At 56.3% G+C, this 24,979-nt stretch overlaps 6 protein-coding genes across 6 annotated transcripts; 3 read left to right on the top strand and 3 right to left on the bottom strand.

The window, feature by feature from the left end:
- Positions 1–828: 828 nt before the first annotated feature.
- On the top strand, positions 829–1,680 carry IUM83_19434 (putative secreted RxLR effector protein; the record flags this gene model as incomplete). Its single annotated transcript, XM_067944484.1, has 1 exon — positions 829–1,680. One exon carries the CDS (start codon positions 829–831, stop codon positions 1,678–1,680), a length of 852 nt encoding a protein of 283 aa, XP_067789564.1.
- Positions 1,681–1,859: 179 nt separating this feature from the next.
- Positions 1,860–2,342, top strand: IUM83_19433 (Tigger transposable element-derived protein 6; the record flags this gene model as incomplete). The annotated part of the gene is made up of 1 exon (XM_067944483.1): positions 1,860–2,342. One exon carries the CDS (start codon positions 1,860–1,862, stop codon positions 2,340–2,342), a length of 483 nt encoding a protein of 160 aa, XP_067789556.1.
- A 342-nt stretch (positions 2,343–2,684) lies between these two features.
- IUM83_19432 (DNA/RNA polymerase) lies at positions 2,685–8,997 on the bottom strand (the record flags this gene model as incomplete). The annotated part of the gene is made up of 3 exons (XM_067944482.1): positions 2,685–3,062; positions 3,125–3,249; positions 6,177–8,997. The coding sequence occupies 3 exons, from the start codon at positions 8,995–8,997 to the stop codon at positions 2,685–2,687; spliced, it is 3,324 nt and encodes a 1,107-aa protein (XP_067789557.1).
- An 80-nt stretch (positions 8,998–9,077) lies between these two features.
- IUM83_19431 (Pol protein) lies at positions 9,078–11,417 on the bottom strand (the record flags this gene model as incomplete). The annotated part of the gene is made up of 1 exon (XM_067944481.1): positions 9,078–11,417. One exon carries the CDS (start codon positions 11,415–11,417, stop codon positions 9,078–9,080), a length of 2,340 nt encoding a protein of 779 aa, XP_067789555.1.
- A 2,668-nt stretch (positions 11,418–14,085) lies between these two features.
- IUM83_19430 (uncharacterized protein) lies at positions 14,086–14,586 on the bottom strand (the record flags this gene model as incomplete). The annotated part of the gene is made up of 1 exon (XM_067944480.1): positions 14,086–14,586. One exon carries the CDS (start codon positions 14,584–14,586, stop codon positions 14,086–14,088), a length of 501 nt encoding a protein of 166 aa, XP_067789563.1.
- A 9,194-nt stretch (positions 14,587–23,780) lies between these two features.
- Positions 23,781–24,403, top strand: IUM83_19429 (uncharacterized protein; the record flags this gene model as incomplete). Its single annotated transcript, XM_067944479.1, has 2 exons — positions 23,781–23,917; positions 23,968–24,403. 2 exons carry the CDS (start codon positions 23,781–23,783, stop codon positions 24,401–24,403), a joined length of 573 nt encoding a protein of 190 aa, XP_067789574.1.
- Positions 24,404–24,979: the final 576 nt, after the last annotated feature.

The following is a 24,979-nucleotide window of genomic DNA, read 5'->3' as shown; positions in this document are numbered from 1 at the left end:
TCAATTGTGCAACAGCAAGTAGATTTTTTTTTTTGGTGACTCTTCGCGAAATTCATTTTACGCCAATCACGAGACGATTAATCGCCAGCCAAAAAAACAAAGGGCAAAAAAATATGGTCTACCTGCAACAAAAAAATGCTTGCTGCTGCACAATTGACAACCCCTATTGGACGGATATACAAACTTCGAGTTAATCCGGTATCAGCAGTATACAGTGTAGTACGCCAAATGTAATTAGTTGGCTCGTGCCTGTGCGATTTATAATAGTGAAGTCATCCGAGTCCAATGAGGGAAGTGAGAGGGGGTCTCGCGTGAGAGAAACCGGAAAATGACAATTGAAAAATCAGGTGAACCGTTGAATTTCATTCTCATCAGAATTGTAGATCGGTTACACGGTGATACTCGCTTGTTCCTTGCACAATTGGACCTCGGTATCACGGTGATACATATCTACCTCTGTTAATAACGCCTCTGAGTCCTTTTCCATTGACATATTTCAGTGAAAATCACTGATTTATAGAAATTTCTCTACATGTAGTGTACATGTAGCATTCTCTGGGCGGTGTAGTGCGTACCACCCACTACGCACTGCGTAGTGTGCGGCTTCGGCGACCTTACGAAGTGCTGCGTTCTACGTTTCCTCCAAACATACGGATGGAATTGTCGGGTTGTACAGTACTACATGTTGATGTACGAGTCGTACAGTAATCTGTAGGTAATCTCTGTGGGGGCTCTCAGAGCATTGTCCAGATCGGCACCGCTGAGTGGTGCTGCTTGAGCAAAGTCCCATTCCGAATTTCCCCCTCTGCGAATCACACTGGCAAGACAATGCGCCTCGGCTACTTGCTGCTTACAGCAGCAGTCGCTCCTCTTTTGATTAACGGTGCAGCCTCGGAGGGTACAACCCCCGAACAAGTTGAGAGCTTCTCCACAACCATCGTGCAGAACAACGAGCACGGTGCGAGACTCCTGAGAGGAGAAGAAGTCGATGCTGACGACGAAGATAGGGCTACCATTGTCCTTGACGGACTTATCAAAACCAAGGCGGAGTCCAAGGCGTTGATATCGTCATGGGTGAGTCGTGGGTTTTCCGTGGAAGACGTCGCTGCGTATCTACGGGTTAACACTGCCCTGCCGCCCGAACAAGCAGTTCATCAGTGGAACTGGGCGGCCTTGAAGAGGTTTGAGCGACTGAAGGGCGTACAAAAAACTGGTCTGATGCAGTGGTACGCTTATTTTGGCTCGGTTGGGCAAACCAAGAAGAAGACGCAGGAAATTCTCGATGGAGCGCTCGCGACGGGAGCATCCGTGGATGACGTGGCCACACTCCTGCACGTCAAGGGCCTATCCAACACCGACCTGCTTGTCCACCCGAACTACCGAGCATTCAAGCGGTACGAGAAAATGCACGCGCAGTACCAAGAGATGCTGAAGCCGATTCAGTTCTCCTATTTCGGCTCGGGCTACCACACTAAAGAGAAGACAAAGGAGATATTTGACAAGTGGGCGATGCAAGGGACCCCAGTAAAGGATGTCAAAAAGACATTAGGACTCAAGGGCTTGAGTGGAGAAGACCTTACGGGACACGTGAACTACGATGCGTTCCTGCTTTATCGGAAGGTATACAATGACTGGGAGCCGATTCGAGCCCATGCGGCAGGCAGAGCTGGAAACGTTTGATGAGCACCACAGTAATACATTGTGGGGGGGGGGGGAGCTGCTGTCTATTTGGGGATTATTTTTTCCGTAGTAGCCTGATAAAACAACAGCAATACATGAAGGTGCCCTTCATTCTTTGTTACGTGTTGCTCACAATTTTGAATATGCGCCAAAATCCCCTGTCAAAATCGAACGAGGGCATGGGACGCCAGCCGCTGAAGGAGGGCGGCGGGCGCAAGGAGCGCAAGAATGTGCGCACGTCCACGACGTTCGAGACGCGGCTGGCGGTGATCAAGCACTTCGAGGAGAGCGCCGACATGTCGGCCACCGTGGAGCGCTTCTTCCCGGCCCTGTCGGTGCAGGCCAAGCGCAGCAAGAAGCGCGTCATCTACGGCTGGATCAAGGACCGCGACAAAATCGAGAAGGCCTGCGACTCGGTGGGCACGGCCAAGGCGCATCGCCTGCGCAAGCCCGGCGTCGGCCTCACGCTCAGCGACGACGCCGAGAAGTGCATTGTGGTGTGGCTGCGCTCCATGCAGAAGCTGGGCGTGCCCGTGACGGGCACCATGCTGTCCGAGCACGCGCTGGACGTGGCCAAGGAGCTGGGCATCGACAGCGCGCTCTTCACGGCGTCCGTGACCTGGAGGAAGAGCTTCCTCAAGAGACACAACTTGGCCATGTAGCAAAGGTGGCCGAGGACTGCGCTGCCTGCAAGTGCGCGCGCTGTGTGTGTCTAGGGCTTACCAGTGTTTGCGCCGTTGGCGTGAGAAGGAACTGTACTTTGTTGAATACTTGTGTTGGTACTTGGTGGCTACGAGTGCAGTGGAGGCGGTCACGCGCGTTGAAACAGTGTACGACATGTAGTAGGAACGTTTCGTCCGAGTTACAATGAAAATGCGCGCGCCACGGTGGTGACGCCTGGTAAATGTACGCGCAATGCAGCGGTGCAGCAGCCAACGTTGTCTGAATCGATCTCTCATAGGCAACGAAGAATGAGCAACAGTCGCCATCGCGCTCTGTGAATGCTACTCGGACTCGACCGTCTCGGAATGCATGGAATCGCCTGTGTTCATTTTCAGACTCCTTGTATGCAGGTGTGTATTCCCCTGCCTGTGTGACACGAGCAACGTCGCGTCCTCCCCCGCGACCTCCGGCACAACGAGATGGCGCAGCATCTTCGAAGGATGTGTCGCTACTCGCAGTACCTCCACCAACGTCAAAGCGTTCTCACGTCCTCCTCCTCCACCTCCGGTAACACCGCCGTTACTCGTAGCGACGACCGAAAAGGCCGGTCGAGCAGCGAACGCGCCATTCTTCGGCAGCTGCGACACAGTTCCACCCACGCCCTCCTCCCCGTCCAGTGCAGCAAGCTCAATCTCCGCCTCTCGGCCTTTACCCTCACACTGTTTTTGGCGCTAGTGGTATCCTAAACCGGCAGCTCAAACCTCGGCGGCGTGTGACGCACAGCGAACGTCTGACGCAGCGTCGCGTAGTTTGCGTGGCTGCTGGCCTCCACTCGGTCGTGCGAGACCTTCATCTTCGCCATGTACTGCAGCTCCACCAGCTTCCCACTCGTTAATCCTTGAAAAGCTACATTCGACCACAGTTTTGAACAATCTACACCTTTTCACCTTCAAAACGGCAAATTGCTACGGTAGTTCAAAACAAAAAAAGTATTATACATGTAAGATCAAAACAGCAATACTCTATGATTGTATATTACAAACTGTATGATACATGTATATTTCGGTACGAAGAGTGCGATTTTCAGGCATCGTTGCTACAGGATTTGGGGGCGTGCCATGAAATGGCACGGATTATGAAGCTTGCATTGAAGCTCCTCCACTGCCAGGGAGTGGCGTGGAGGAGGCCCGTCTAGATTGCTTCAGGGCAGGCTTCGCAAGCATTTGGGCTGCCATTTCCGCTGTGAGACGCCCGCTTAATCGTGTGAAGCGCTCGACAGCATCCGATTTCCATCTTCCAAACATGTTGACTGCCAAACCATCGTAACCAGCATTGAAGAGTGCCGTAGCGCCGCCACTTCGTAACGAGCGCGACCCGTAATGCTCTGGGTTGAGTCCTGAGCGTTGAACGGCGGATTTTGTTGCGTCGACAACTTGACGCACTTGCAAGTTGCTCGTCGAGTCCATCTTGCACAGTAGCGTGTTTTTCTCCACGCCGAGTGCCTTGTGGTGGTTTACTAAGTACCATGCAGCGAGGACCGGGCAACACCAATTACCACCTATCTGTTCAATCCTGCGCCTGGCATCTTTATCCAAATTGGTCGACCTTATTACTTCCCCTGAAGTGAATGACTACCGCGGACACTTCCGACAGATTTTCTACTTCTCTCTCGTCGTCGTTCACAAATTTGATGTCCGATCGGTGAATTGCGTACGATATTACCTTCGAGCCTTGGGCCAGGTATTCAGACCGCATTAACAGAAAGTAGAAGCCCAGTACCGAACCCCCCCATAAGACTCGGTGCTGGGTTTTTGAGAAATCGAGGTGTTCGTGCAGCTGTTTGAGGATCGATGTTGTAATTGGGGATTTTGGTGTGCTGGGAGGCGCATTCCGGAGATTGCGTGCTGGTGGCCCGGCAGTAATTTGACGTTGTATCCGAGCATCTTCCGATAATGCCACGAGATATGGCTGAGTTTTGAGAGCACGGTGCTGGCAGCATTTCTGTTGCTTGTGTTGCTCCAACCACATCGCCAGCAGTATACGACGAAAAGAGCGAGCTGGTACGAGGGGCTATTAGGGGTTTCAGGGATCCATCTTGAAAAGTTGAGCCACTCGCACCACTGACACGATTGCTCCCGTGTGTTGTTGTATTTTGTTGCTGATGTCGAGGCCAATGAGTGGGACTGAAGTTCCTCGAGAAGCTTGTGTAGAGTACTCTGAATTGTAGTGACACTGATATCTGCATCCAACATGACGAGAAGTTAGTCCACCGAGAGCGATGTGATTTCGTCCAAGTACAGGAAGCTGAATCTGCCATCCAGTTGCTTGATCCTGCAATATGGGCAGCTGACATTCTTAGGTTGAAATATGCCTCCGCGAGACCAATGCACCTATTTATTTCATGGCTGAGCATGTTTTTCGAGTGAATCCTATTGCACCACGTGACCGTTGAACTGTTGTCAATCCAGCATTTTATGTGAACCATCCGACCGACGGCTTGTCGATTCCACTTTTCGCCCCACGTCCAGAGGGCTTGCGCTATACGCAGGTACTCTCGAACGTTAATCGAACATTCAGATTCACTTGTTAAATTATGCTGCATCAATTGTAGCTCTTGGTCGTCAAACTTGATCTCAATGAATTCGTCAGAGGCAGGATCCAATACAGCTAGACCACTTTTTCGATGCGTCCATGTACAGTTCTACGTGGGGAGGAACCATGTCACCGAAGATTACCAAGGGTAATTCTGCGAGAGAACCGTACTCAAGTATTTTTGCGAACCAAGATAAATCATCGATAGCACCTTGCGAAAGGTTTAGCATTCCGAATCTCGGAGCAGACGTGCACTGTGACTGTAGGCGCTGGTAAAACGGCTTGGCTGTGCGTAGACAGATAGCCACGTGACGGAGTGAGCCGAGAAGTTTGTAAAATTCAGTTTTCGATGCCGTACCGCGATCAAGGATATATTTTACGCGAGTTCGGGCCTGGGCAACTTTTTCGGACGGAATCGAGACTGTGCGTTGCGTAGTGTTCCATCGTAGTGCGACGAGGTCGGATTGCCAGTCCGAAAGTTTGGCTTCATTGATTGAGCGGGACCCAGTAATGCCAGCCTGGCATGTCGTAGTGTAGCCTCAGTCAGTTCTAGCCGGTTCGCGACGTCGGGCTCGACAAGTATGTGACCGTCGACCCATTCGTACGGGAAAAAGGGGTCATTATCGTTCGAATCACACACAGAGGCCGGTGAATTAGTGCCCATGAGCCACGAAATGGCTCGTCCAGAAAGGGTGTAGCATGGTGGCGAGCCAGACCACCCGAAAGGAGCGGCCATGTCCACCATCAAAGTGCCCAGTTCTTGAATCAGCGCCGCCATGCGAAACACCTAATTTGCGCGCGTTATCAAATGCCGAAATGCTCCTTTCATATCCCCTCTGAGCATACGTATTCTTGTTGCGGCGAGCGTAGTAACCCTCGTTTACGGTGGGACAGCGAGATGTTGCACTCTTGAAAGATCAATGCCTCCTCCAGTTTGGCTCGAATCGTTTCCGCTGACTGCAGCGATAGATTAATAAGCTGTTCGGTGGGTACGGGGCGGTTCCCGTCATAACTGAACTGTCTGCTAAGATTGCACAACACTATGCCAATCCCAAACTGAATTAGATTCTCACTAATGCTACGTTCTCTGTGTGTCTGTGTCTTAACTTGAACTTCGGAGGCGAGCTTCCGGGGGATCGGATCCCACCGGATCACTTCCCCCTCCAGATTGGTGCGTGAGCACTGTAGACGAGCGGCTACACCGCGGGTGTTGCCTTCTTCCGGCGGCGCTTCTTCGGCACCGGCAACGCGGTAGCGGCCGTCAGCCAGCGCGTCCAGGGCTGCCGTCATATGGAGTCTGTCGGGGTCGTCGGGTTTCTCATCGACGAAACGGGCGAAGAGTACCGGCACGTCCTCTTTAATGACCTCAGCAGGCTCCCAGGAGGTCTCGACCTCATCCAGCCCAAACCACTTCACTTGCAGTTCCCATTGCTGCGTGTCGGGGCTGAGCCGACACGCTCTGAGGGCCTCCACCAGGTGGCCACCTTCTCCATGAATGGCCTGCTCCGTAAGTTCTTCGACCTGGCCGCGCGCAGCCTCACGGTAAAGCTGCCGCCGCGCGGCATGGCGAATGGTGATGGCGTACGGCTCGATAAGGTCTTGAACCTCAAACGTGTAGTCGTTGAGGGCCCGCACGATCCTCTTGGGTCCCCGCCAAACCAGCGCCAGTTTGTTCCCGCTTTTGCCCGTGGCCGTCGCGGCCAGGACAAAGTCGCCCTCGGTGAACCGAGGCAGCGTGACACCTTGACGTCGAGCTACACGCTCTCGAGCAGTGCGCTTGCGTTTCTCACTCGCAGCAGTCATCTCAGCATGCATGCCGTCCAGTGCTGCACGCACTGTCTCCAGGTGCTCCCTCACCTGGGTATCGACCCAGTCGACCGTCGTGGTCACCGCTTCTCGGGGGTGCAGAATGCTGGCCAGCTGTGCTCCTCCTGGCAGCGCTGTAAAAGCTGTCAGCGGCGACTTGCCGTTCAGCCTATCGGCCGGCATTTGGTTCAGTGCCCCCTGGACTACTGGTAGCACCCGTGGCCAGTCCTCGACGCGTAAGCGACGCTCACTCAGCAGCGCTTTGACCGCCTTCAATACCTCTCGGTTCACCACTTCCACAGTGCCATTGGCCCACGGTGTGTAGGCCGTGGTAAAGTGGTGGTGCGCCCCAAGGGCGCGCTGCAGCTCCGCGATGACTTGGTTGCGGAAGTGGGCTCCTTGATCGGAGACCCACTGTCGGACGACACCGAACCGCTTAAACCAGTGCAGCAGCGACTGGTAGACCTCATCACTTGTAGCTTGGACGCAGGCCACCAGCTCTACATAGCCGCTCATATTGTCCTTGAGGACAAGGACGTACTTGAGACCCCCGGCGCCTTCCGCCATCGACAAGAAGTCGAAGTGCAGCTGCTCGTTGGGCTTGGTCGCTCGCAACGTCTCGCCCAGCGGCCGGGGGATCTTCCCAGTCGCCGTGGCCATGCAGTGCATGCACTCGCTGACGAACACCGCCACATCCTTGCGCAGCGAGCGCCACGAGAACAGGTCCTCTAGTGCCCTCGCGGTGGTCTTGGCTCCACGATGGCCGGCGGCACCAGCATGCGCGACTACACATAGTCGTAACTGCAGCTCCACAGCATCCTCGGGGATCCACACGCGCTCGTCCGCCAGCAAGAAAAGCTGCCGGTCATCCGACCAGCACAGCGGCGGCTGGCTTGGCTCCATCGAGTCCTTGGTCCTTTTCGCAAGCTGGGCCGCCCTGATCTCGTCCTCACTGGGCCACACGAAGTCGACAGCCTCGAGTGGGCTGACGCGCTCAACGGCCGCCAGTCTTGACATCCTAGCACCGGTTGGCGCTGCCGTAGGCATCTTCGTGGCGCCCCAGCGACTCAGGAGGTCGCCCCACACGTTGGCCTCGCCCGGCACGTGTTCAATAACGTAAGTGAAGCTCAGCAGTGATAGCGCCCATCGCTGCAACTTGTCTGCCTGATAGCGAGCCATCGCAGTGTCAGGCCCGTACGGTGCGAAGATGTAGACGAGGTTGCGGTGGTCCGTATACAGACGGAAACCACCAGGACGGAGAAGCAGGTACTCCAGCCTGCGCGTCGCCTCCACAATGGCGTACGCCTCCTTCTCGATCGTCGGCCAGCGGCTCGACGCTCCCACAAAGCGCCCACTTAGGAATGCCAGGGGGCGATGGTGCTGCTGCTCCAGTGGCAGCTGGACCTCACCAGGCTCCAACTGCGTAGCCACGGCTCCCCACGAGTCCTGGCTGGCGTCGGTATACAGGCACACCTCAGCTGTCGGGCTCGAGTGTGCCAGCGGTACCATCTTCAGCAGCGTAGCTTTCACAGCGGCCAGGTCCACGAGCTGCGGGTCGCCCCAGCCGATCTGGTCCAACGGGAACTTGGCGAGCTTGACCTTCTTCCGCGATCCTGCTGCCTTCATCGCCTCCTCCAGTACGGCATACAGGCCGGCTGTGAGTCGGTTGTACTCTGGAATGCTCTGTCGCATCCAGTTCACGGCGCACAGGAACTGCTGCAGATCGCCAGCCGTCTGCGGCGGCTGCATCTCAACGAGTCCTTGCACGCGGTCGGGGCTGTGGCGTACGCCAGCAGCGGACACCATCTTACCGCACCACTTGACTTCAACCTCGAAGAAGTCACACTTTTTAGCATGCAGCTTCAGCCCGTAGGCTTCACACCTGGCCAGCACCTGGTCCAGCAGCTGCAGCAGCTCGTCCTCGGACTCGGCGTAGCCTAGGATGTCATCTAGCCAAGCTAGGATGCCGTTGCCCAACAGGTCGCCGAAGATCTCCTCGACCACTCCCTGGCAGTACGCCACAGCGTCGGTGGCGCCCATCGGCACGCGCGTCGGCGTGTACATGCCGCGGTGGGCGATGAATGTGAAGAGCTCCTGCGAGTCCTCGTGCAGCGGCAACTGCCAATACCCCCGGAACCAGTCCAGGGCAAAGAACACCTTGGATCCTTCCAAGGCGCCGAGGACGACCTCCAGCACGGGCATGGGCCACGGCATAGCATCCGTGCGCTCATTGACGCCTCTGGTGTCAATCGTCATTCGTGGGTCGGCCGTCGGATCCGAGTCCTGCTCCTTCTTGCGGACAATCCGCGGCGCCGACGCCCAACGGGAGCGGTGGTTCAGAACACCAGCCCGAACTCCAGCAGCTTGGCCGTGTGGCGGTCAAGAAACGCCCTGTCGTCCGGTAGGTAGCGCCTTGGCTGCGCCTTCGTGGGCTGCGCATTGACCTTCACGCGCACTTGCAGCGGCGCCACTTTCACCGGCGGGTCGCGCCCAAACTCCAGACGAAAGCTGTCCTGGCGTCGCAGCAGGATTTCCCGCAGTCGCTTGACCCCCTTCACGGACAGACCCTTCGCTCGCGCCGCCGCGAGCTTCGAATCCAACATGTCGTGCACGGCTGAGGAGTCATGCAACCGCAGCGATGGCAACGCCGTGCGGGTCTCGTGTCGCTCTACAGCATCAGCGTTCTCGGTGGCCGCCGCGTGGGCTCCTGCTGGCACGCGACTCAAACGCGCGTAGCCGCCAAGCGTCTTGAAGGCCAACACTTGAGCACCACTTGAGGACAGAGGCAACTGCCAATAAGCGGGCGTGAGGTTCTTCGTCTTGAAGATGGTCTCCGGCGAGTCTATGCCGCCGTGCACCGTGTCGCTGCCACCCCAGTCCTGGTCGGTAGGCGCCGTGTTGTCCACGAGTCCCTCGAGGGCCATTGTGTCCAACGCGATGTCTCTCGCGCGCGTCTGCATCCGGCACATGCGCTGGAGCGCCGTTGTCTCGGTGTCGTCCCCCACTTGCTGTTTGTCACCAAGCTCCCACTCCGACTTAGTGCCTCGGGCACGCACGAGCAGCTCGTCGGCCGAGTAGCCGAGCACGGTCATGATGGGCCGCCCCAGCGTGAAGTCCAGCGACGTGTTGCCGTCTTCCACCAGGCAGGCCAAGTTCCTTAGCATCAAGGGTCCGCCCGACGTGGCCAACTCCACCTCACGGAACGTTACTGCCTGGTGGACGACGAAGTCCTTGCATCCGATCGGCCACAGTGTGCGAGGCGGAATGTCCGCCAAGAAGACCGGTGTTCCGCGAGCCTTGATGGCGTCCACGACGCCCTGGGCGACCAACGACTCGTCGGCCCCCGTATCGAGGAGGAGAGCGTGGACTTCCAGTCCATCCACTCGCGCTTCAACTACGCCTGATAGCTCTGTCGCTGCCGCAGCTTCATGGCCAGGCTCGGCCACGGTCTCGACTCGACGCAAGGTAGTTGTAGGAGCCGCACGCCGCGCGCGCAGTTCCGCCAGCAGGCGTTCGGCCTCGCCGGGTTGGGTATCTGGGCAGCCCAGGACTTGATGCTGCGTCGAGCCACACTTGAGGCAGGCGCCGCGAGGTCGTGCGGCGCCGTCCGGCCCTCCTTGTACGACAGGCGGGCCTCCAGCTCTGCCACCACGACCACCTGCGCCTCCACGTCCACTCCGACCACCTCCACGTCCGCCGTTGCTGCGTCCACCGGTCCGGTTATTGGCGTCGCCACCGGCTTGACCACTACCACCGGACTGCCCGGCGCTTGTATCGCCACCGCCACGACCTCCGCCGCTTCGCCCGCCAGAGTGGGCAGCGCTGGTACGACCGCCGCCCCACCCGCCAGAGCTGCTAGTGCTGGAGCGGGCAGCAGCTTCGGCTGCCTGCTCCCAGGTCACGAAGCCCCGCATGAGCTCCACGACGTACTTGCAGAAGCCGATGGCGTCGTTCTTCAACGGCTTGAACTCCTGCAGCGTCAACTTGGTCGCCACGACTTCCCGGAAGCTCACAGGTTCGAGAGCCTTCGTCAGGTAGCCGACCAGGCGGCGCTGTTCGTGCTTGAACGCCAGGTCCGTGACGTTGAAGCGGTTGAGGATGGTCTCCATGTCGGCCTGCAAGTGCATCATGCGACTCTCAGGCTCCGGCCACTTGGTCTGCATCTTGAGGGACTTCATGGCCGTGTCGATCGACGCGTAGTCCACGAAGGTAGGCACCAGAGCCTGGCGAAAGTAGTCCTTCCACTGCTCCTCCGTGATCGTCTCGGGCGAGGCTCCGCTGAACTCCCAGCGAGCGATCATGCGCCGCGTATCTGTCTCGATACACGCGCTGACGGGCAAGGCCAGCGCTGCTGTCCACTCCGTCTGCAGCGCGTTCACCTTCACCCAGTAGCCCTCGTACTTGTACATGAAGTCGCGCCGATCTTGCATGGTGCGCCCCGAGTACATCGGGGGCTGCGGCAGCGCCGGCGCCGCCGCGATCCTTCCATCCCTTGGTCCTTGCCTCGGACTCGCCGTAGGCATCTCGGCGTCACTCGCACCGTGGCCTTCGTCGTCTCTGCGCTCGAAGGGGTTGGGGATCAGGATCTCCAGGTCTGCCGGACGCGAGGGGGACGGTGCGCTGTCCAGCCGCATCGCCGCCGTACGTTCGGCCAGCCGCTCGTCCGAGTCGGCCATCTTGTCACGCGTGTCTTCGTGTCACGCGGAGTCTGCGCCTGCGCAGCACAGTAACTAATGTCGACTTTGATCTGTCTGCTCAGATTGCACAACACTGTGCCAATCCCAAACTGAATTAGATTCTCACTAATGCTACGTTCTCTGTGTGTCTGTGTCCTAACTTGAACTTCGGAGGCGAGCTTCCGGGGGATCGGATCCCATCGGATCAATAACTACTCTTCCATGTTGCTGCAGGTGTCATGCAAGGCCTCGAGCAAAACTACTTCCTGGTTTTCTTCGTGATAGCCATCGACAGGTGTCTATCAGAGTATGACTTTTGTTTGGCTACTGTGCGACACGCTGATGTGCGGAAACTTTGTGCGCAAGGCCTCAAACGACCACGTTCTCTAGTCAGTTTTTCACTTGATACCGGGATTTCCCGGTGGTGGACTTCCTGACTCGAGCTGATCCACACGATCATCTTGCGCGCTGCTTCCGTTCGGCTCGGTTTGCATGGCCTCAACCGACGTCTCACTGCCGTATCCCCCCTCCAGTTTTTCACGAGGCTTGCTGCTGTGTACTTCCTGGAGGGGTCCTACTGGCACGCCGATCTTGCTCGTTGCGCTACCGTCCGTGCTGCAATTGAAATTAATATCCCTGTCAATATTCGCAACGTGTTCGAATACATTTGTCGACCTATGTTCCTGATACTAGAGGAAGACGCGCAGCCGATCTTCCCTTGGGGAGTCACAAATCTTTGTGCTCGTTTTTCAGTCCACCAAAACGCTTGGGTGTCCTTAACGTCGTCCGGCCACGTCTGATGGACAAAGTGACCGCGGTTACTCGGACAGCTACCGTCACTGGTGGTATCACAACCTGGTTTTGACCGGTAACGCATGCACAAACTCCGAGACTTGCCGGAGGCGGGATCCACCTGCACCGGCAATTGACCAAGCACAACCCGGGAAATCCATCCCAGACGCTTCTTGCTTTCTCCGAATTGAGCGTTCCGCTGAGGGCCAACACTGCGTTTGTGTTCTTCGGGGCGACCTGCGGTCGCCGCCTTGATGGTGGCTTCAGCCTGCACTTGCATGAGGGTTTCATCGACAAATTCGACGATGCGTTCCACCAGTGCAACCAGTTCAACACAGTAATATTCGCGATCATAGGTAAGGAATCCCCTCACCGCATCTACTACATCCTCAATGCACGAGGCGGGTGTTGCTGGTGTGAATTCCGCAGTAGCGGAAAGATTATCAAAGTTGGAAACACCGGATTCCAGCCAACTTATGCGGTCAGCCTGTGTGAGTCTGGCAAAGTGTCGAATCAACAAACCGCTGGAGCCAAACTGAATATCATTTTCCGAGATGATGGGGGCGCAGTCAAATCATGTTCGAATACGTGTTAGCTAGTCGAGCTCCGTGTTGGAGCTGGACGAAGCACCCGGGAGTGGTGGGCTGGGTTTGCTTGCTTCTAGCACGTTGAAAATCTAGAAATGACTGCAACTACACTACGTAGAGCTAGCGGATTAGGTCGTGCGCTTGACTGTGGAGGACGAGTTGGTCTCTTCCGCTCGTTCTCGCCTTCTTATCTCGGAAAATAGCCTTCCCTCAAATTAACTCAGGAAACCATCCAATACCATTGTGCAAGCACCGGGAAGCGCCTTGAACTTCACGTGCTCGGAACGAACCATACCTTTGACAAAAACAGTAGCAGGCTTACCTTGGTGTTTTGCCGACGTAATGCTTTCGTGTACTACTTGTTGGTCCTCACGTGGTATAGAAGAAGGGAGTCCTCTTGACAGGAGCCAGGATTCCTTCCAGTAGTGGTGTCTCGCACGGGGTGTAGTGGTATAGTGTCTCGCACTGAGCAGATTAAGGGAAATCGAGGAGTGATTCGCTATCTGTGCTCCTAAGCTAGTCCTACTTGCATGGGAGTTTGTCTCTCTCTCTCTCTCTTTCTCTCTTTCTCTCTCTCTCTACGTAGGTTTCAACCTGCGAGCCTACCGGCCGTTGCTGTCGTTTCCTGTTTCAGTCGTTACTGACACCACTGATCCAGTCGCAGGTGGCGCAACCTGCGATCGCCAACAATAGATGCATACTTCGACACTCCGGACGACTTTTTATTCGGTGGGGCCGCCGCCCCGCTGCTCAAAGCCACTGGATGTTTATCCGTAGCCCCCACGGAGTTGCCGCAGCCCTGTGAAACTTGTCTAATGCTGAGAAATCGGTCTAGGAGCTCATGGTTACCTTTGCGGTTTTTCCACAATCATTGCGTCCTGGTCTAAAGCTGATTGGTGGCGCTTCCGTTCGCGAGCTCAATCATCTAGACTAACTATGTTTTCTCCCACCCACTTGCCGCTTCTGTGCGCAAACATCACTTGGTCTGTTGATACAGGTTTCGCGTTCGGACTGGTCCTGGGGTGATTCATCGTCCTCGGGGAAGGGGTCGAACAGCTCATGCACTTCAACTACGGTTCCCTGATCAACGTAAAGTTGCCGGGCAGGTCTTGAGAGTGCTAGCGGCCGACAAAACAAATTCCCAATACTGGCAGGTACTGGCTCCACGCCACCGTCGACATAATAAGAATAGTCCAATGCATGCTGCTGCGGGAATCCAGTCGACTGTCCTGTTTTAGGGTCGACCCAATCACATATCTTCGCCGGAGCCGGCTGACTTTCGGCCGCCATCAGCCCTGCCAGTACAGTGGATACTTTATTAGCTCGTGCACCTCCGGCTCGGCCAAGCCCTCGATCGTAAACTCCACCGCTTCGATTTCACAGGAGCTCCATTCGTCACTATTGAAGTGGACATGTTCCAGCAGCGTGACAATGGGTGCTACCGTGGTCGCGTGTTCTACGGCAGCCTCAAATTCGTCCTCGTCCGAACGTACTGTCAGTCGGTCGCCATCCACCGCGATGACCTGGCCGTACTGAACTTGGTGCTCAAGCTGGACAGATACAGAACGCCTAAGAAACGAACTTCCCCCCGCCTTGTTCACCTCGCCTGCCAGCACGGTGTGTTGGGCGGCTACCTCGCGGGGCACCCTCCCTTCGCTTCCATCGAGACTGCGAAATGCCACCGTATCGCTATCCACGCGCAAGACTTTCGCATAGAACGGTTCGTCGAAGTCCTCGCTGGCTAGTTCTGGGGTCAAATGAAGGAACGAGCGAGACGAGAGGCGGATCATGGTCGGGAGCGTTAAGCGTGGACGACACGCAGCAGGAGGATTTGAGTGCATACAGGAAAATCTGAAACTAACTGGGCGACCGACCCTGCGTTCTCTTACGTTGGTTTCACCTTTTGCTGCCTCACCTGAAAAACTATTTTCACGCTTCGCTTGAAAGCTTCCGTTGCCTATTACATCTAGCCAGCAAAGCATCCAATGACTTGTGTATAAAACAGGGGGAGACACCTCATCGCAGCGCCAATTTATGCGTCGCAGCCTGGGATTCCCCCGCCTGGAATGGCTACCTTATGCCGAAGTGCGGTATGCGCTGGACCGGACTGGGCCTTCGGGGATATCGCTTCCAGGAAGCATCATGGAAACGGGCAGATTAATTCGTGACGTCCTCAGTTGAACTCACATCAGAGCGTGGAGGATCGTTTTTCGTCAACTCGGCCACCTTAAGGGCAAGGATGATGCGGCCCGCTGTCTAATTGTTGCCCTCGTTACAAATTTTCCTGAGCTCGTGTTCAACCCTTCACTTGGAGATGAACTTTGGCTAGATGCCGAACCCTGGGATAACCCTCTCTGTGTCTGCTTGGATTGGGGTGCGGCTGACCGCCGACGCCAAGTTACCATTAAGCATCTCGGGATCGACCGCAGATAGTGGGATGGTGATACATGTGGAGTCGATGGGGGATGCGGTCCGACAACTCAAAGACTACGCGGTGACGAGGTCAGGATTCGGGAGATTTACCGTCACCCATGTTTTGTCCGACTAGTATGCCTCTGGAATGCCGAGAAATGTCGAAGACGACCGCGCCATGTCTACAAAAGCGCTGTCTTAACAGCTTCCACTCGGTGTGGCGAACAGGATGTGTCTGGGAGGCCGCAGGCTTGGCCCACGCACATCCCAAGATTGCCTCAGCGTTAGAACAGGTTAGCTGTAAACGTGTACGTCAGATCACAGGAGCGACTGGATGGGGCGAGCAGATTATCTACCGACTCAAACTACGTGCTTTCGGCAGTTGGGATAGCACTCAAAACACAGTTGGCTGCCGAATTAGTGAGTGTACAAGTGCCTTGGCGGGCGTGGAACATACTTTCTGGGCATGTATCGGGGCAGTCAGCCGAAGGTCTTTTATGCGGCCTTGGGGGCGCTGGGGATCTCGCCAACGGACTCTTGGTTGTCGGCAACCTTCCGGTTACGGCTGGAACATTTCCGTGCTCGGGTGTGGTCAATACTCGACGCCATTCACATGACGGACACTGGAGGATTGCAACGCAGTTCGCGGCTACTTGTATGAAGTCCTCAATGAGTGGTGGCGAGTGGGAGTAGTAGAAACACTCCAAGCTGGCTGGCGCCGTCGGTGCAATTATCGCGACGACAGTGAAGACACTTCGTCGTATCGGGCAGCAGCTGTTCTGCATGGACGACTACGCAACGCTTGTTGCACCGTGCAATCTCACTGTACCACGTACTCAACTCCACCTCCCAAAACTGCTGCGGCGTGGCTTGTCTTTTTTGGCGCTGACAGCGCCCAGTCCAGAGACGAAGATGCTACCGTCACCAACGCGGTCCGAGCGGCACACTATTCTCTACTTCGATGGGGGAGGCAAGGGGCAACCCAGGCCCCGGTGGATCCGGAGCGGTCATTGTCGAGATCGGTGGGGACGACCCAGGCCCAGAAATTGTCTGGATGGCAAGCATTTCCATAGCATCGAGGACAACCAACAAAATTGCGGGATACCGGGGTGTAATTGTAGGGCTACGGTATGCTGTGCGGAACATGCTTCTCGGAATACACGGTGTGGGGGACAGCAATCTCATCATAACACAGTTACGTGAGCGAGGCGCGGAAATCCTCGCCCTTCAGCAGGGTAAGCATGACGTCCATGCTTACGCGCAGCGCGCACGATCCTTGGTCTCAAATATTGTGACTAATCCAATTCACGAGGCGACTAAGGTCGTCACGTTCATGAAGGGACTTAGAGATTGGCCCGTGAAGACCTATCTCTTCCGAGAGTACCCGAGTACTCTCGAAGCTGCAATCACCCTTGCCATGCAAGAAGAGTTTAGCCTGCGACAGGCTAAACTCCACGCAAACGTGCCGAGGCCGCAACCGCGCCCGGTAGCGAGGACGGGAGGTCCAGAACCAATGGACCTCCCGAACGCAACAACTGCTGGTTACCAGCAGCAGGGAGGTAACGTGCGATGTTTCCGTTGCGGACGGATCGGTCACTTTGCACGGGAGTGCACAGCTCCCATGCCCCCTGGGGGTGGCTGTCGTGGCGATGCTTAGCATCGCCACGGACCATAAAAAAACGTGAACATCCAGTAGGCGCGGGTCACCCTACTGGTAATGCAGTCACGCGTGCCGACATCGGGCACGCGACACTAGGGACTGCAGCCCCCAGTGAGACTAGCTCTCGCTGCAAGAAACAAGATGACAGGCCGAACGTAGTCATCCTGAAGGTTCACTCGAAGAGAGCGAGTGACTCTCTTCGAGCTTTGGTAGATTCAGGCGAGTCGAACAACTTTGTTCGACTACGGAGCCTGCCGAGACTTGACTTCGAGGAGGTAAAAGTACCTCGAAGTCTTCTGGAAGTTCGATTGGCAACAGGTGCCATGGTAAAGACCGAGAAGCGCGTCGTGAACGTGCGCTTCTCGTAGAAACAACGAGTGTTTGTCGAACACTTTATCGTCCTGGACATAGACGATAAGTTCGACGTAGTAATGGGCACGCCGTGACTTGCACGGCATGATCCGGTGATAGACTGGAAGAAGCGCACGCTCGTGCGCTTCGGCCGCGTCAGCGGAACAGAGAGCGATGACCCTGTTACCGCAGCGCACACACCAGCAGGTGCGCGCGGCTCACCAGTCAAGACAGCGCTTAATGCTGCTGTCCCGGAGTGCCCCAGGAGTGCGCGAGGGTACGCACAAGTGAGACCAACGTCGGCAATACTGCCGACGTCAGAAGAAAACGATGTGCTGGTTCCGGGAACCAATACCCACGTTCAAGCGTGTAAGGGACAGTTCCTGACCCGAAGAGGTCAGGTCGACGACGACGCGTCGGCTCCGGGAGCCGACGCACCCTCGGTCATGAGGGACTCCGCCAATGAATGGCGTCGAGGTGACGAAGGCGTGTCAACTCCGGGAGTTGACGGTGCAAACAGTGCGGACGGTTACAAGCGTACCGCACTGACGCAATTTGCATGCTGTTGTGCAGCCGGGCTGCACGACGAAGCTCCATGCGATCAAGCCGGGCTTGATACCGCGCGCCCGCGGACAGGGTCCGCCGGCGAACAACTGTCCACGGCCGGGCCTGGACCAGAAGAACAACTGTGCGGAGCCCGGCTCCGCACAACAAGAAGACGACGCAAGCGGAGAACGCTGCGCAAGTCTCGGTCCGGGACCGAGACGCATCAAGAGCAGTCTGCTGGGCAGACTGAGGCGGTGACGCCGGATGTCGAGACGCTAAGCGTCTTGACGCGCACCGATACTGGATTCCAGTATCGTGAGATGGAACTCGCTAGTCCTCCGTCGACGGCGTCGGAGTTGACTTCGCTTCCAGTCATGAGATGGAAGCGCTTCACGCGCGACTTGCACGATGGACGCATCGAGCAAGTCTGCGTTCTTTCGGACAGCGAAAGAATGGCGAGCGAGAGCGAAGAGCTGAGGCAGCTCTTCCTGGGAAGTACCACTGAGAGTGAAGACACTCTCAGTGCGAAGACGAAGCGAGCGCGCTTTGAGGAACAAGGTTGGGACTCGCTGAAGTCGAGTCCCTATTACGATATTATTGAGGGAGTACAAAGACGTACTCCCGGAAGAGATTCCTGCGGAGCTTCAGCAGGGTAAGGACATTCAGCACGAGATTGATCTCGTGCTGGGCTCGAAGTACTGTGTCACGCAGCAGTGGCCACTGCCGCGAGAGCAAGTAAAAGCAATCGACGACTTCTTTGAAAGTCGTCGCAAAGCAGGACAAGTGTGGGAATCAAATTCCCCGCACAGTGCTCCGACGTTCTGTGTCAAAAAGCCACAGGGCGGATGGCGCATCGTTCATGCCTACAACAAGCTGAACGGTGCGACGGTACCGGCGCAGACGCCGATACCGCGAAAAGATGTTATCATCGATTCGATGGCCGGGAGCACCGTTTACAGTGCTCTCGACTTGCGAGATGGATTCTATCAGACCCTAATGCGCGAGAGTGATATCCCTGTCACGGCAGTGAGCACGCCAAGTGGCATGCTGTGGGAGTGGCTAGAAATGCCGCAGGGGCTTCCGAACACCCCTGCGACCTTCAACAGGTGCGTGACGCACTCATTGCGTTCGGTGCGCGACTTCGCGCCGAGCTACTTCGATGATGTGTTCATCCATAGCCAGGCTGTGGACGGGATGACCGACGTAGAGATGCACAGGGTGCATCTCCGGAAGCTACTTGAGCTTGTGCGAAAACATAAGCTCTACGCGAACCTGAAGAAGTGCATCTTCGGGGCGAGCGAGATACCCGTCCTCGGGTGTCTCGTAGGGAAAAATGGCGTTCGCCCTGACCCGGAAAAGGTCAGAGTGATTATTGAATGGCCAACGCCTTCAAGTGTCAAGGAACCGAGGCAGTTCCTTGGCTTGGCCACGTATTTGTGCAAGTACGTGGAGGATTATGCGGGCAAGATCCGCCCGTTGTCACAGCTTCTTAAGAAGGAAGCTGTGTGGAATTGGACACCCGATTGCCAAAAGCCATTCGATGCAATCGAGCGGGGCTTGACTGAGGCGCCGATCTTGGCAGTGGCTGACCAAGATCGTCCATTTCACGTCGTATGTGACGCGTCCGACTTCGCGATCGGATGCGCATTGATGCAGCACGATCACGAGGGCCGTGATCGTGTCGTCTACTACCAATCGCGTCAGCTGAAGCCAGATGAGCGCAACTATCCGGTGCATGACAAGGAACCCCTTGCCATGAAGTACGCACTCGCAAAATTCCGAGTGTATTTGCTTGGAAGTAGACCGTTTGTGGTCTACACCGACCATGCATCACTGCGCACTGCAGTGAAGTCACCACACATATCACAAAGAATGGTGAGATGGCTCTCTTCTTTGCGGAGTATAACTTCCGGGTCGAATACAAACCCGGAAGATTGAATGTGGTGGCCGACGCGTTATCACGTCGGCCGGACTACGCGGAAGCTGCTGACGTCAATGCTATTGACGTCATGCGATCGAGCAAGACCCACATCGTCTCTGTTGGACGACGTGAAGGCCGTGTACGCGCACGACGCGGACACGAAACTCTTGCTGGCCTATGGCACAGCACCTTCTGACAACGCTCGCCAGAAGCTGCCCAAGCACCTTCGTGCGCATGCACACTGATATCGGGTGCACGACGGACTACGGCTTTATGATGCAGTCGACGGCGACGCGGATCGCGTTGTCGTGCCGAATGACCATGACCTGCAACTCAGGATCATGTACGAGTATCATGATGCCCCGACCGCGGGACATCTCGGACGTGAGACGACATACGTCCTTCTCGCGCGCGACTTCTACTGGCATCGCCAGTGTAAGTGGGTGCGCAATTACGTCCGTGCTTGCGAGGTATGCCAACGCGTGAAGCCTGCGCCATTCGCGCAGGCTCCACTGCAATCACAACCGACTCCGTCGGATTGTTGGAAGTCCATGTCTTTGGACTTCATCTTTGGTCTTCCCCCGGATAGCGGAGGGAACACCGGTGTTGTGGTCTTTGTAGACCGTTTCAGCAAGATGGTACATCTTGCTGCGGTGCCAGCAGAGGTGACCGCGAAGCAGACGGTCCGTCTGTTCGTCGACATGGTGTTTAAACACCATGACATGCCGTCCGACATCGTGTCGGACAGAGACCCGCGCTTCACAGCGCACCTGTGGCAAGAAGTGTTTACACTTCTTGGGAGCCAGCTTTCCATGTCGACTGCGGATCATCCGCAGACAGACGGTCAAACCGAGCGCGTGAATCGCGTGCTCGTCGTTATGTTGAAGAGCTACGCTCACTCGTTCCAATACTGGAGCGAGTGCTTATCGATGGCAGAGTTTGCCATCAATAACTCAGTGCATGCCTCGACAGGGCATACACCGTTCTACGTGAATGCCATGCGACATCCACGTCTACCGAGTTTACTCGGAGTGATGGCTCCCACTTTAAGTGGGGGAGGATCTACGACTGCAATACAGCAGCCGCAGAAAACCGCTGACACTTGCACAGTGTCAGCTGCAACAATGGAAAAACCACATGAGTCTGCGCAGGGCGCAGACTCCTCCACTCACAAGGACAACGACCACGGGTCTGCGCAGGGCGCAGACACGGCGAAGAACAACGCAGAGGCCGGGCCTCTAGCGGAGAGCGAGCTGAATGACTTCAGCTCGGATGCAATCAATTTCATCACCAAAAGACAAACCGTGATTCGGTTTGTCCAAGATGCAATAACAGCTCCTGTCGATCAACAGAAGTTGAACGCAGACAATGTGGGCAGAGGCAACACAAATGAATTCAAAGTTAGTTCATTGGTTTTGTTAACTACTCAAACCCTGCCTAAACATGCCGTTTCGGATTTCGGAGCAAGTAAGCTTGCTCCGCGCTTCATCGGGCCGTTCACTTTGTTGGCACGGCACGGCAACGCTACACGCTAGACATACCGTCTAACATGCGCCTCCATCCGACCTTTACGTCGGACGGCTGAAGCCATACCTGCAGCACGAGCCATCTTGCTCGGCTGACCCGAAGCCTCGGCAGGAGCCGAGGCCGCAGCGGAAGCCTTGGCCTCGGCGACGAGCAGCCTCTCCTCCAGCGCGTACGCGCGCTGGAAGAACCCCTTCATCCGGGTCCCCAGCTCGACCTGGATGTTCGAGGCGGTCTGCGAGACCACCGCGACTTGGGCTTTCTGGTTCGCCAGCTCCTGCGTCAGGGCGACGAACTCAGCGCGCTGCAGACGCTCCACGGCGGTCACCCGGTCGTGGAGAGGCGTGTACTGATCAGCCCGGGGCTGATCATACCCGGGGCGTGTTCCCACCCCCGCCGCCGCCGATCCGTGACGCCCGTGGCTCGACCCGCTGGATTGTTGAGCGGATCGTTGACCATAGTATCCCGAAAACGAACCCTCAACGGCCCGTTTTCGTATTCGTTGGAGAGGATTTCCTCCCCATCAAGATACATGGGAGCCGCGGAACGTCTTGCTGGAGGACGTTCAGGAAATGGTGAGGGCGTACGAAGAGCAGTACGCGCTGGCGCAGCGGAAGCAGTGCGAGCGCTGCGGTCATCGCTAGCGCCCGAACCCTCACGTTCTAAGAACTTAGGACGGAGCTCTTTGAGACTTTCGGGCACACGGAATGACGTGTACCCGTTCAGGTCGCGGTCGCTCAAGCGGACCGCGCCTGGGAAGCACTTCGTGCACTGAAAGCCCTCGGGCACAGCGCACGGCACATTAGCCTCCTCCGCAGCAACGTGGAGTTGTTCTAACTTTCCACGCTTCGAGTACGTCTCGAAGCGATCACGCGCTTGCTTAATCCGATCACGGTAAACACTCGTTTCTTGTTGAAGTTTTCAACAAAGGCGTTCCAACTTTGACAAAGTGCCTGCCATTCGGGCACTTTGCTGGAGAAGATGTCGTTTTGCTTTGAAACCATCGGAGATCATGAAAGAGTCCGATGTAGTAATCGCGTCTTTGATGCGTTTCCGCATCAAAGTGCAGCTCGGCAGCCACGGCGTCATCTTTGATGGCGCTGCATACGTACAGCGGCACCTCATTCGGAGGTACCGAATTCCCATACCGGTCCGCGATCTCGGACGCTGACGGCATCCATGGATCGCGCGTTGAAGGCGCAGCGCGCGGAGAGCCTTGAGCTTTGAACGCGCTGCAGCAGCAGCGCGGAGTACTGAGAGCCCCAGCGGAAGCGAGTGGGTATCGCTCTCAGTACGCGAACGCTTCGAACTCGAAGCGTCCGATTCGTCCCCTTCACGCGGGCGAACGTTCTTGGCGTGAGGGTCGAGCGATTCGCTCGACACTGAGTCTTTACGCTTTGAGGGCGAGTCCTCCTCGCCCTCCATATCGTCGTCGTCGTCGAAGTCGACGACGTCGCCATACTTCTCCTTCTGGCGTTCGAAGTAGTCGTCGATGGAGATGACTCCACCGACTTCGGGGTCGTCTTCTCTTGAGGCGCGTTCATCGTTGAATGAGCTCGGGTTTCTTCTCCAAACGCGGAGAATTGACGAATGGTCAATTCAGAGATTGACGTGAGGACCGCGTGCGTCTAACCTTAAGGGGGGATGGTGTAACTGGTTACACGTACAAGTGGCTGCAAGCCACTTGTGATTTAACAGATAGGATATCTGTTAAAAGTTTTAGATACTTCCTCACCTTGGTGTTAGTCACAGCAATGGATACATTGAAGTGGGCCACCACAATGAGTGGTCCACACCTATCTAAGATCCTATTGGTAGAAAGCAGCATCTTTCTACCAATTAGAGACGAGGCATATTGGCGGGTCACTGACAGCCAGCCGCTGCCAACCCCTTTCATAGATGATAAACAGTTTTAGCAGATTTTAGAGGAAGATCAATTTACAAACAATACAGTTCTCATTTTACCTAATCTAAGTCACTTGGAATCTATCTTGCGTAACTATTTGTGTATTCAAATATAATTAACCTAAGTAATTACTAAGTACTTACGCTTCCTCATACACGTTGCGCAACGTGTAAGCTAAAGTAGTGAGTCAAGTTAGACCCACTACAGAAGGTGACTGTATGGTCGACCCGGACTGTAAGGGCAAGACTTGCTGTATAGCCGTGGCCTTCAAGGGCCTTCCGATGGGTACACCCGAACCGGCGCTGGATGCGCCTGACTGATGGGCTGTGCTGACCGGTGTTTCGGTGTCCAGAGGTGCCGACCGAAGGGCAAAACAGCTGTGCTCGCGGAAAATTTTCCGCTCGCGCAACTGATCGCCACGAACGTGCTCAGACGCGACGTAAGCTTCCTCATGTGGTCGTACCACACTTCTTGCCCAAGCGCGCTCAAGCCGTGGCCGGCCTTCGTACGTCGTACATCGAATGACCGCTGCCGGAAGTGGTGTAGTGGCGCTGAAGTCGCTTGAGTAGTTGCAGTTTGTAGATCCATCTTCGAGAGTTTCCATCTCACTTGCCTCTTGAAATGCATCACCGCCTGAGCCCGCGTGAACCCAGTCGCGCTGAAGATGGCTATCAGCACCGCAGGCGTGACCGGGAATTTGACGCACTCCAACTCCAGCAACCATAAGACAAACGACAAGCAGACAGGGGGACTACCTGTTCCCGTCCCGAAGGTACGGAACATGCGACTCGCCGCCAGCAGGTGCGCCTGTGGCGGTTGTAGTCTCCCTTGGACTTTTTCGTTCCTTCCAGGAAGCTCGCAGTCGTAAGCTGCCGAAGCTCCAGTGGTGGCAGGTCGCCTCGCGTGTTCGGCTCCGTGGTGGCTCCAGGGCTCACGAAGCCGCTGGCCATCGGGTTGAGCTGCGACAAGCCAGCGCAGGCGACGAACATCCTCTCTGAGTGCCTGCTGCTCCGCGGTATGTCCGGGCCAGACGATGCTTTTGGGTCGCGCTCGGGTCTTGAGGGCGCGTCTGCCACACCAATGCGCCCGGGCTGGAAGGACGCCATGAACGTCGTAAGGTCGAAGCCTTGGTCGGACCTGGGTGCGGCTGGACGCTTGGGCTCCGCGGCAGCTGAAGCGCTTGGGGCGGCGGCCTTCCTCGTCTTCTTCGACGGCGGAGGCGCAGCCTGTTCCTCAGCTCGCTGTCAGGTCTCGCGCGGTGTCGCGTGTAGCAAGCATCGCAGCTAGAACGGCAGTCGGTCGCTTGGCCACCTTCTTCTGCCCTTGCGCACTTCTGCCGCATTCTTGTCCGCCGCGCTCCGCGCCGACGCTCCTTGTCTCGATCGCTTGCTCAGCACGCAGGGTCAGATGTGCGCCTCGCGGAGAGTCGCTGTCCAGGGCTCTTCCCGCCGGTCACGTCGACGACGACGACAGCGGCGTCAGCGGATGGCTCTCTAACCGAAGGAGCCGATTGCGGCACGGGATGAAGGCGGAGTAGGGGCGCTGGCGGACTCAAGACCTCCATGGGTGATCATGGTGTAGCTTGGAGGAGTAGAGACCCCTCTTTCTTGGTCGGTTTGTTGCTTGTTCTTCTGGAATCGAAGTGAGGAGGAGCCTCGCGACGAGTGGCCCAGGCGGCATACCTGACGATGTAACCGGTACAAGTACCGGTATATCGGTACTGGTATTTCATGTGCTAAACATAATTCCTACACCTAATCGACCACGGAAATTTCGAATTGAACGCGCAATACAAAATACGCGTAGAGCGATAGAAAGGCAACACTCTACACTTCCTTACAAAACCCGCGGCTGCTTTGCTTC

Source organism: Phytophthora cinnamomi, assembly GCF_018691715.1.
Source record: "Phytophthora cinnamomi strain GKB4 chromosome Unknown Contig51, whole genome shotgun sequence".
Lineage (NCBI taxonomy): Eukaryota > Oomycota > Peronosporomycetes > Peronosporales > Peronosporaceae > Phytophthora > Phytophthora cinnamomi.
The sequence above is the reverse complement of the archived record's forward strand: the minus strand, read 5'-3'. Positions and strand labels throughout refer to the sequence as shown.